At 41.1% G+C, this 12861-nt stretch overlaps 1 protein-coding gene across 1 annotated transcript in view; it reads right to left on the reverse strand.

The window, feature by feature from the left end:
* Window positions 1–5150: 5150 nt before the first annotated feature.
* The window catches only part of SLC15A5 (solute carrier family 15 member 5), a 50107-nt gene continuing 42396 nt past the window's right edge, over window positions 5151–12861 (reverse strand). The window contains exons 8-9 of the mRNA XM_090041602.1: window positions 7160–7268; window positions 5151–5298 (exon numbers count right to left, since the gene is read on the reverse strand). Coding sequence (XP_089897728.1) covers window positions 5151–5298; window positions 7160–7268 — 257 coding nt within the window. The remainder of the gene's footprint in view (window positions 5299–7159; window positions 7269–12861) is intronic.

A 12861-nucleotide genomic window follows, 5' to 3' on the forward strand; every position in this document is an offset into this window, starting at 1 on the left:
ATTGATTCAGAGGGTTCCAATTCAATTTGGAGATTAAAGGGTCCTCCGATTCAATTCAGATTTGAATTGGGCCAAATCTCCACCAAATCAAATCAGGGACCAAAGCTTCGCACCATCCTACTAACTCCTCCTCTGCAAAGCTGCAAGCTTCAGGAAAGAAAACATTCCTTTCAGTTAATTGGCATTACATGGAAACTCAACTGTTCTTATTTACAAAACTACAGATTTATGTAGAGCAAAGCCAATTATACTTAATGTTTAAACTATTGCAGGTGCTCAATGACATTGTTGCTAGGCAGTGGAAGTGAAATTGCTCTTTTAATGCATCTTGTTCCAATTGGGAGCATGTGTTCCATCATCAGTACAAACTTAACAGATGGATCTCTTAATCCTCACCAGTGATCTTTCACCACCTCCTCTACCTGAAACACTGTCCCATGCAGTCTATCTTAACCATAGTACTCAGTAAGTAATTTGAGACAGAATAAGTGGTTTTTTCCCCTACTTTTCCATATGCCTACTGAACTCCTTGGAATAACTATTTGATACCCAGAAATGTCCATAAATACTAAAATGAATCTCAGGTATGTGACATACTGTGAGTACAAGACCTATTTGAGCAGCAGTTACTGGACAACCAACGAGCTAACCCAAACTGCTAGAACAACGCTCCCTTTCACATACAATGTAAGTCACCAGGAAGCCTCAGCTAGATGGTTGTGCCTTCACCGGTTATTTCAGAATTAAAATCCTTCCATTAAAAGTTCAAATGTGCATGGTAAGAGGCATACAGTAGGTATACTGTATTTACTCAAATCTAAGCCAACCCTGAATTTAAGATACACCCTAATAATTCTCTATATATGGAAAATGTGTATATATATTATAGTTTTCCAGGTATAGAATCTAATTATTGGAGAGTTGTCCTGAATGGCCCTTCCCCTGACTGCTACACCGAAGAAAAATAGTGGCTGGGGGGATAGGAGGGAAAGAGCCATGTGACGCCGCCGCGCCCCCCCCCCCCAATACTTCTTCCTCCTACAGCCTCCGCCCCTTCCTTCCTCTCTTCAAAGTCTTTAAGCCTTGCTCCCAGCAGTCTCTGCCTCTTCCCAGCCCCTTATTGTGAGACACTGCTTGGGCTGTTGTCTCCCAAAGCACAGCACATTGAAACTCAGCTGCTGCCAAGCCATATTGGCCAGGCAGTCAATGCAGAAGTGTTGGCACTGATTGACACTTTCAGCAGAGTTTCCAGACACTCCATACCCAGAATGGAACCCAGTGTCATCTGGAGCCGAGTTGCACCTGGTAGTAAGGGGGGAAGGCAAGTAGAGGTGGGGGTAGGAGGCTGCTGTGCATCTGACTCTGGGCACAACCCAGGCACAGGGCCAGAGTCAGAGCTGCAGCAGCCACTTTCCTCCCCTCCCCCCCACTTTGTATGCAAATTTAAGACTTTTCTTCTCCCCCCACCCCTTCCCACGGATTGGGAGAAAGAAACTCATCTTACATTTAAGTAAATACAGTATAAAAATAAAATATAACAAGCATAGATGGTTAAGTTTTAGTTTTGGAAGAAAAAAAAGAGTTCAACAGAATTCCAGATAAGAAGGGGCCTCTTCAGCATGCTACACTTTCCCTTTAGCTTACTCTACATGCTCAGTCATTTCCCCACATCTCCTACCTATCTGACCTTAGTAACTAATTGCTTCATGTGTCTGATGCAGTCTGCTTCTTTAAAAAGGAAGAACAAAATTAAAGTAATTTATATTGATCCTAATGCATGCCAAGATAAAACTTAGAGACTTCCAGTCAGCCTGCTGCAACTACTCATAAGCCACCGATATGATAAATAACTCGGGTTATTTAGAGTCTCGAGTATTCTGACCAAGTCATTTGGGAAACATCTCTTACCTCATCAGCGACCATGAGAACACAGTATTAATACCATTCGTACAAGAAGCTTACCTCTCCATCAGAAACACAGATACTATCCTCAGTTGGTAGCTCACATTATTTCTTACCTAGCCAAAGGCAAGTCCAAACTGTCCTTCCCAACTTCAACCTGTCAAAGAAAACTCCTCTACTGCCAGTAACTAGAATGCTAATGAACTTCACCTGGGTGCAAAGGCCCCTTCTCCCCCCTTAAAGCCCATATCCTTCAATACCCCTCCCTTAATGAGGTCCAGCTGCTTTTTTCTCTCTCCATGATTAACAGCCTTTGCTGTTTGAGCAGGCATTTCTCCCTTTGCAGGGAGTTCGTTAACACTCTTCCCCTTGAATGGAGAAGCAGGAAAGGTACACACCAGATGGTTTGATAATTGTAGCTGCAATGCATTTTGTATTGCCAGACAGACTTTTACTTGTCATGAAGTGCTTGCATAAAGATAGAAGTCTATCCCTTTGGGTATGTAACAGATTATAAAGGCATAAACATAGTCACCATGAAGGCTTTAGGCACAGACAGAAGTGCAGCCCCCTAGTCTAGCTTGTGGTGCTTCACAGAAAGTGCCATGAGTTACACTGATTCTCCCAACCCAACAGATGTTAGCTGTTGGGATGGGAGGGTGGGCTTGAACTCCATTTTGGAGCTGATCCAGGGAGAGAGGCTGCATCTCTGTAACCTCTTGTCTTAGCTCTGCCCCACTTCTCCCAGTCCCTGGTGCTGTCTCAGGATGGAAGGGTGGGTAACAACACAGGGGTCTATTCTGGGTTTTCTCAAGTCTGTGCAGGAGTGATGGGAGGGGGTGGATTGGAGCCCCCAAAAAGGCAGGGAGGCTCCAATCTACCTGTCCCACCCTCAGGTGTCTGCTGGGCAACCCCCAGAACAAGTTCCTTCTACTCCCTTCTCCTCCTCCCATTCTGAAAACAGTGCTGGGAGCAGGACTGGATTGTGTTAACCAAGCCCTGCTCCTGGTGAATGAGGACGGAAGTTAATGAAGGCGCTCTGCTTTGGAGCACCTCCATCTGGACCCTCGCGTAATGTAATGAAGGTTCTGACTGTTGCAGGATCAGGCCCTTTTAAAGTGCTCTGCAGCTGTGCACTTGTGTTAGGTCACAGTTGTACAGCACTTTCAGGGGCCAGATTGGGTACAAAATGTCACTTCTGTCTGCAACTTTTGAGAACCAAAACCACAGGCCTCTGCCATCCAACAAAACAATTTTGTTTTTTATTAGTAGAAGGTAAATAGTTTTTAGTTCTAGACTGTAGTAAGGTACAGGATCATAATTACTAGGCTGGGGTAGTACAATGGAATGCCATTTTATTCCTTCCATTATCATAGTGAAATAATCTGTTTATTATGCTGATCCAAAAACAAAAGCATGTGGATGTTGTATATTTCTAGGATTTGATGGACCCAACACTTGAAGTGTTTAGGAAACAAGTTGCATTGAGGTAAAGGAAGTTTTTTATTTTGGAGATTTTTCTTTCACTTTCAAATGTTGGAGTTTTATAATAGTGATGATGGTCCAGAAAATGTGAGAGATGAGGATTTTTGTCAGTGATATATGTTATAGGACCAACTGTATGGTTAGGATAGACTTAGACAAGCCCTCAGCTGAAGAATGTCTTGTATTTGAATACTTGTCTATATCTATTCCAGGCATGTAGTTGGTCCAATAAAAAAATATTACCCACAAAAATTCTTGCTTCTTAACCAATGAAATTTGTTTTGTTTTTCATTGAGAAACTTGGCCTAAGCATTGAACTGGTGAAAGTCTGGACCAGCTTCCAAGTAGTAGTGGATTCAATCAACCAAACTAGTGTAAGACGAATCTTGACAAACAGGTTTGAAAATTAGAAATACTGTTGATTTTCTGCGGAATTAAATCAATTCCCACTAGTTAAAGAAGGCCAGTCCTGAGCTGTATTTGGATACAAGAAACCTACTGCTTTTCAGAATGTAGCATGCCATTCCTTCTTAGCAACTTTAGAACATGGTATTTGGGGGAAAGAAAATCAGGCAGCTGAATGGTCTCCATGAGATTCAAAAACGGTTTGAAGCTACTTAGGGTGTCCCATTATATTTCTAATATGGGAATGCTTAGTAACCCCAATGTTTATTTGTCAAAGTCCAAGGTTGGCTGTTATCTCCTTATCTACATATCCCCAGTGACTTCATTTCAATATAGCTTGCTTATGTTAAAAACCTACTCCACATTTTTTCATTGCATTTTTGGGGGTACAACAGTTGTTTAACAACCCCCTAAAAATCTATCTGGAGTGCTTCTAGTATATGCATTTGATTAGGGAGGTATTTTGAGGTTATTTCATTAACAGTAGTTCTGCTCAACTCTTATGTAGCACTTCTTCAGTAGATCTCAAATTGGGCATGTCTGCACATGCATTAATACGCTTTTCCTAATGTGCATTAAATTTAGTACCTCCAATGTGAGGTACTAAATTAAAGCACATTAGGCTACCCTAATGTGCAGTAGTGCAAGCACAAGCTTTTTAGGTGATACTTAATGCACAGTAACCTATTCTACTGCATATTAGGATAATAGCACATTTTATGCACTGCTTTAATGTGCAGTAGAATAGGCTACAACACTTAAAAGCGCATATGTAGACATGCCCGAAGTGATTTTCAGAGGACATCAGTACCATAATCATCTTTTTGCAGGTGGGAGTACTGTGGTAAAGAGAGAGAAAGTGATTTGCTCATAGTCATTCAATGGGCCAGTAGCAGAGCCAGAGGTAGCATCCAGATCTTTTGATTGCCAATTCAAACCAGCATCAGGAACACTGACTCCTAACAAGATTTTTTAAAAAATCATTAGTCATGTTGCCCAGTAATTTGCTAAACAATTTTATATGTTACTTTATTCAGTTCAAGCTATTGCTGAATACAAACATATAACACATTATTACATAAACCCTTACTAATTAAAAAGTTTTATCCTACAGCCACTCTTCTCATGAAACTCTCATTGGCTACAATGGGAGTTACACCAACATAACAGCTATAGGATAAAGCTCCAGCAGTTGTGCTTATCTGTGATACCTGGTAAAAACATCATATAACTAACAAAATCAGCAGTACTGCTCAGCTACATCAAATACATAGGCAGTTTCATTTTTAAAAAAATACCAGATGCCTTACTACAGACGAGCACCCTAATACTATGTCTTCCATTTAAGTGTAAAAATATTACAGGAATGTCTCCACAGGAGACAAAGTAGAAGTAGTTTCTAGGACACTGTCATAAAATTTGAGATTCTTCTCATGCTGCAGAAGTTTCTCTTGCAGACTACTTCCTCTGAACCCTTTGGCATATTCTTGATGTAGATTGCTGTATCTGTGGTGAATGGGAGATAAGGGAGGGAAAAGAGGATGGCAGGGGGCAGAAATAAATAAAATGAGACTATTTAGGATTTACTCAGCAACTGGTTAATTGCTACCCTTGCCTTTCCTCAGTTTCCCTATCTATTAAATTGGGATAATGACAAGGACCTTTGTACAGACCTTATGGGTCTTTCAAAGCCATGTTGTGAAAAAATTATTAACTTTTCTGTTCAGCAGCCAAGCTGAAAATAAAAATAAATGTATTTAGCATTGACCCTAAACATTTTTCCCCCAGATTTTCTCATAAAAAAGTGAAAAACAGAAAACCAAAATCATTCTGGGTCTTACAATTTCATTTCAGTTTAAAATGAAACATTTCTTTTGTTGCCCAGGAGTTTAAACCCATTTTTTAAAATAAAAAATTAGTTCAATTTTTTATTTCAAAACAACATTTCATTTCAAAGGTCAAGCTTTTGAAATCGCTTGAAACTGTCTTCTAGGCCATTATCAAAACACTCACAAAATATGAATATCATTATCCCATCCTAGTTACATTTTTTTTTTATTAACATCCCATTTTAGAGGGGCCAAAATGGAGGTAAGCATAAAAGAAAAGTATCTATTTGTAGCTAGAACTGGAGATAGTATCCAGAATAGATGGCCTACATTAGGAACCAGATATTACTATTTCCTGGGATTAATTCAGAATTGGATTACCATATTTTCTCACAAACTGTATGCCCAAAAATAAAGTGTAGGCCTATTTTTGGAAGGCAGAATATAGGAAAAAAAATCTATGGCCAACTGTGTGACAGAGCAAGCCCACCTGGACACTCTGGGTATGTCTAGACAAGCACGGATGTGTAGTAGGCAGCGTCACAGACATCTGCAGTGCCACATACTACACATACCACACATGCAGGCATTCCTTGCGCTGCTAACTTTGCAGCATGGGTGGAGGGAGTTTAACTCCAGGAGATGCTGGGGTCAAAAAAACCCCCTGCCTAAAAGAAGCAGAGTGGTGCATGTGGCAGCAGCACCCACCGCCCAAAACCAGGGCCTGGCTGGCTGGAGCCACACTCCAGTTGCCGGTCAGGCTCCCTGCTGTGACTGCAACTCCCAGAGGCCCCAGGACCCCAAGTAAGGCTACTGCCCCAGCCTCCCTTATCCCACCTGGGGCAATGTGCCCTGCACCAGAATGCACTTAGCATAGGGCGTTCCCTAGGAATGAAGAGCAGCAGCACAAGGTTGTGCCAGTGCTACTTGTCCCCAGGGGAAAACACATTCCCACTCATGGGGATATGCCTTCTATGTATCCAGGAAGTATGGGATTCCAGGAGATAATCTGGATGAGGCAGCAGGACAGCAACAAGGCTAGGTCCCAGACAGGCAATAATAGGATTGTTATTTCTTAGTTCCTTACATGAATTCCTGTAAATAATGAAGTGTTTCTTCTACACTGCAAGCTTCATCAAGATACTAGAGACTGAAGGTGGCTGCTCAGTAACCCACAACCAGTTCAGTGTCTCTTCATCCAAAAGTGGCTGTGAACACTGGACTCCCATTCCCTGCTTTTATAGGACATCAGTACCATTAGCCACATTTTGCAGGTATGGGAATGGATGGTTGTAGGTATGGTTAAAGAACTTTCATAGTTGGGGCAAACTATATCTATTTAGTTTTTAATTTTATTGCCTCAGGCAAGCTACTTTCAAGCCTCTTCTTTTCAAGGGGGAGGTAGAAACTCCTGAACTATGGTATGGTAGAGGACTGGATGATTACTAAAGCCATAACACAAACTGAAAGCTAATTTGTAATTTTCATGAGAGATCCTACACATACGGAGAAAGGAGAATCAGTTCTCTTGTTCTTACCGATGTGAAATGGTCCAGAACCCCAAGGTATTCACCATCATTAAGGAAGCCAAGAAGAAGAAGAACCTTTCCAATTTACCTTCATGCAGGAAGTGTGGGAACCAAATACCTGTTGTTGAAGCAGACATTTGAAGACGAGTGAGTTTTTTGCCTGGCCAAGACATAGATCACGTAAATAGTTGCTGAAAAATGCTTGTGTAAGACCAAGGAGATACTACAACAATGATGGTTGTTTGGAACTCGTGTTGATACTTACCTAGCCTCCATTACGACGATATCTGAGCAACCCCCGCTCTTTAACGTATCTGTTGTCTCAGTGTTAAATGACAAGGAACCAGTCATAGCCAAACTAAACAATTTTCCCAAGATCTGAGGTGGAACAGGATATAGAGTCCTGGGCTTCATTTAGCACCCTACCCTTTGTAATCATCTCTTGTGTGTGTTGTACATGTAATAACTAGATTAAAATTGCAATAGTATGCACTCACAATTTATGATATTCCAGAAGGTCCCTCCAGGCAGACCTGTTGTGCAAAATAGAGAAACATAGAGCCTTTCACTACCTATTTACATGCTGTTTTTCTTCCCCTGAAGATCTTCTGCCTCATTGGGTATACTATACAACCTAGATGCTGCTCACTGATTGAGCAGCTATTCAATATTTCATTGTATCCTTATTGGATAAAACCTCAGTCAAGGGCTCAAGAATGAGTAGAGAGAGGTGACCTTCGAGCAACCTTCCTGATGCATTGCCCAGGGCTCAGAAAGCACAAGCACTCTTCCCCTTGAGAGTTTGGCAACAGTGCGCCAATGACATTTCAGCAGTTCAAATTCCATCCAGTCAAGTGCAGTACCACACATGAAGCCCACAGTCTTCCCTCCTACCTACACAGTGTTTAGCTTCATTACTTCTTTATTTTAATAGTTTTCCTCTTCCCACAAGATGCATCACGTACATCAAAGTGCAGGAATAGATTTCCTATGGTATGTGGCCACTGTAGAGATTAGGGTGCGCAGGGGGAAGCCAGACATCAGTTAAGATGGATTTTGAGCAGTTCAGTCCTTGAGGGATGATCAAACATGGCAAACACAAAAACAAAATGAAACAAGGAGTGACAGAAGAACTAGAACACAACAAAGCTCTACAGGACAGTATCAAATCCTTCTAATTAGGAGCATAGCCTATTTATTCGCAAGAGGAGGAGAAAAGCACCTTTCTGTACTCTCCCAAGTCTCTGTGAAATCCTTTAGCTTTATGAAGCAAATACTCTCCACAGGTCTTTGCTTAAAGGGAAAGGGGGAGGGAGGGAGAAATAACCTTTCCTTTTATTGCTCTACTGTAGGAGCCTAATGGCCTTAATTGACCTTAGTATCTGTTGGCATTCTAGGGTGGTTTGCAAGCTCTGCTTAGTCTAATTAGAAAGAGAAAAGAGAGGAAACAACTGTACAGCTCAGGAGAGTGGCCAGTGAAAAGAATAAAAAAGAAAAAGGATCCATGCTTTTTCTCTTTCATCCTCATACACTTTCATTCGTGCCTAAGGGTAGTAAATACCTCACTCTCCAAATAAGCAGTCACTCTTCGATCTCTCTGGATCAATAGGGAGCAACTGTAATCAGCAGAGCAGTTTTCTGTGATTTCTCCCCCAGACTTTGGTTCACAGAGTGATACCTGTGTCTGTCATGGAACAGCACCACCTCACCTCAGCATGCATGGTTCTCTTCAGAGCACTATCTCAGAACTAGTTTTAAAATGTATCATTTAACATTGTCAGTTGACTGAGCTCCTAGGTACTATAACTTCATTTTAGTGGCTTATAAACTTTTACTGTCATAATTCACAATCAGGCAGTTTTTCATTTCACATCCCCCAGTGGCCGATAGAACTCAAGAAGAGAGACTGTGCATCTGATGACAGGGAAAGCAAGCATGGGGTTCTGTACTACAGCTTGTCAAAGCAGAGTTCACACTGTCTGTTAGATTATTTACATCTGCTGGTCTAACTATATGAGCAGCAGGAGCTGCATAATGGAACTCAGTTTACAATAGATTCTGAACAGAAAATATGCACTTAAAATACTACTGAATTATTAAAAAAAAAAAAAAAGACTCTTGTTCTACCTCTATGCATTACAGTCTGTTGCTTCCAAAAGAAGAGTCTAAACACTGAGTACCTCAAGATTGCTTTAGTGCTGGTGATTGGCACCATATAATTAGTGCTGGAGATAAAAGCCTTCTATTTATGAGCAAAAGTACACTGTCACGCAGCATGAGCTAATAGATAGGATATTGGACTAAGACTTGAGACCTGGATCCATTCTGTACCCTGCCCCAACCTTCTCTGTGACTTAGACCCAGAGAAAAAGGACTTGATCATTCTCCCCATTCCCACCCCACTTTTCCATTTTGATCTTGGATAGCACTTAACACAGTGAACATGTCTATATCACAGCAGCGGTGTTTTCTGACATCAAGGGGATGATGGAGCCTCAAAATGCTCTGCTCACCCGAATATGCAAACATACTCTGAACCAGAAATGCATCTGTGTGGTTGCTGTGCCCCTCCTCAAGCCTTCAAACTTTCAGTTGGCCTGCAAGCAGACCTTGGGGATGAACCCATAGCAGCTTCACTAGTGAACTTCCCAGCTCTGGAGAACACCAGCATACTCAGGCGGACAGGGTGTGAACAGAGCCCTTAATGCCACGACATGCCATTGCTGCAGCATAGACAAGAGTAGCCAGACCCAGATCTCCCATGAGGCCTTCAGAAGAGAGCTCCCAGCACTGCTTAGAGATAATCTGGGCTAAACTGCATACTAGAAACACTATATCTGCATTAGGAGCAGGGCAAATCAGCCTAGGTGGAGCACCAGGCTAATACGGTTTTGACTGCTTCTGGTGCCTGAGTTCTCTCAGAAGCCCTACAACTGTCCCATGCAGACACATGCAGAGCACAGTGCAAGTCACCATCAACACAATGAAGGCACAAAAAGACAAACTTTTTCAACCTAGAATTAGGTTTAAATTTACAGATTAAAAAAATTAAGTTGCATCTGCAGGACTGAAATAAAATACTCCGGATCCCTAGGCAAGTCAGGAAAAGGCTTCACTTTTTACAGCTCTGCTCCTGGATCATAGCCCCAGCTCTACTCAAAGTGGGAGCAGAAGTGAGGCTCCCTTCCCTTCCTTTGGCTGATAAAAAGGAGGTCCTCAACTGTATTCTTGGTTGAAAAGTACCAGTGCAGCATTAGCAGCAGTCTGAATCTGTTAAATCAGTTTTTAAGTTTTATTTCAATGAAAACAAATTCCTTTCCATGGAAAGTATCTGATTTGAACAAGAACAACAAAACACAACTTTTGGGAGGGTTTTTTTGGGAGAAAAATCTGAATTTTCCACCCCCCTCCAAAAAAAAACCCAAAGAAAAATGTACAAGTTTTACAGTATATTCCTTTTCCACTTGCACCAGCCAAAGCCATTTATTACGATGTGTCTCTAGGACTCTCAAAGCAATGGGACTGTAGCTAAAACTATTGAGTAGCAAGGGGCAGCTCACCTGCTAAGAGATGTTGTTTCACACTGTCTAAAGTCAGGCATCCCTCCATGAATTATAGTCATGTTATATTTTCAAGATTTTATTCTAAACCTAGATAATCTAGATAATCTAATAGCTTTTTTGTTTTTAGTTTACACTTTTATTTTAAGTGGAAGCCAAGTGTCTTATAAATCACAGGAAAAATATGACCCAATACCCTGGACACTGATGGCCTACAGTATCTATGCCTGGATCCACTGGTGTGTCCATGTTGAGCTAATCTGTGTTTTTTCTACTAGATTTGACAACAAAAGTAGAAGTCATGGGGGTTGTCCTGCAGTTACTTGTTCATTGGGAATTAGGCCTCTGGTACACGTTCATTCGATGGCACAATGGGATCTGATTCCTTATTCTAATAATCATGCCTCTTGCCATGCCACATGTACATGGCAGAAAGCACAATTCTGGGATCATAGATCAGATCCTAGTCAGACCACTTCTATTTGCCAGTTCAGTGGGAGTTCAGGATTATAATCCTGGGCTCCCCCTGTAGCAAACTGAGCTGAACAAGCCAACAATCAGCTGATCATCAGCTCCAGTCCTGGGAACACACAGGGGCCAGCTCAACACTCTGGTACAGCTGACTGTTGGCCCCAAACCCAGGACTGCACCAGAAAACTTCAATGAGCCCTGGTTACCCTTACAGATGTTCAATTTAAGGCGTGATGAAAACCTCCCACAAAAATGTTACACGTTTTGAGGACTATTTTACTGGCCGGTTTCCCATTTTGTCATGCCATTAATTCCTTAAATATGTGGCAGGGTTAATATTTATGGTACAATTGACAAGTTAACAGTACCTTAATTGCAAAGTATGTCAGGGGCCTTTTTAGGCTCACACCACACAGTTCCATTGTTTCCTAGATTATTCCAACATGAAAATTCTCAATTGGCAATTCACATTGTTGAACATAATAAAGATACCTCTTCATATTGTAAGGAATGTTTCCTTTTAGGTTAGGTGAATTATTTATAGAAGAAGTTCAGATAATACAGTAATAGGAGGCCATATTTAAAAACAAATAAAAGTGAAGAGGTGGAGTCTGGCCCTGAATATAGACAGGTAAAGACTGTGTTGGACAGGAGAGCTTGTTGCTTTCCTACTGTATGCAAAACTCAGGCATAAGGTAGTCCTTGGACTATCCTGAATTCAAGGATGACCTGATACTTGCGCCTGCAAAATGGCCAGGAAGAAGGAGGACCATAATAACATCATCCCAACAGAATTCAGAAGATCTGTTTAGGCACAGAGAAAAGTTGATGTTGTTCTTGTAAAGTGAAGTGAGTAACCTGGACACTTACTTCTAACCTGTTACTAAGGCCATACATTTGAAAAAACAACAACATAACAACAACAACAAAGAACCACATCACCATTAGTCCTTCACCTTGAAATTTAAAATCTAAGAGATCTCCATCAGTCAGTTCATCTTGTTATAGGATGTATTTACTCCTCAGTTTAAACCCCAGTACATACTGCTTTCAATTGTTATTTATTAAATAGGCATCAGTGGACACTGCCATCTGGACTGCAAGAAACATCCTTTTGCTGTTTCATATTTTGGTATTTATTATCACACAATAAGTTAGAACCCATATGCGAGAAAATTCGTACCAAAGATTACAGCAGAAAGAAAATCTGGGCCAATTTCCTACATTCTGACCCTCTTCTCCTATCATATATTTACATTAATACTTATAGAGAAACTTATTCTGAAGTGATTAGCATAGGAGGACAGGTTTTGTCTTGCATCTCTTCCATTAAAATGTTAGGAGAGGTAAAAGATCCAAAAGAAATCAGTTTCCCAGCTTGTACTGAAAATATCACTGTCACCCGTCATCTGTTTGCACTCGTCAGTTTTCAAAAAGTCTTATTTTATCATATTCACACCATCCTCCATAGATGCGTAAAAATGATTAATGCAGCCTAGACTTTCTGTGACTGATATATGATCAACTTTGCCAATAAAATCCTGTAAGTTAGCGACATGAAGCATGATCCAAAAAGGTTTAAGTAATTTAATCAACACCTTCCATGCCCAGCAGTGTAATTCACATAATTAGATCCTCCAAGACGATAAAATATGTATGTCCTGAATGACTTCAGAAGAG

This window comes from Crocodylus siamensis, chromosome 4, assembly GCF_052110815.1.
Source record: "Crocodylus siamensis isolate JL-2025a chromosome 4, ASM5211081v1, whole genome shotgun sequence".
Classification (NCBI taxonomy): Eukaryota; Metazoa; Chordata; order Crocodylia; family Crocodylidae; genus Crocodylus; species Crocodylus siamensis.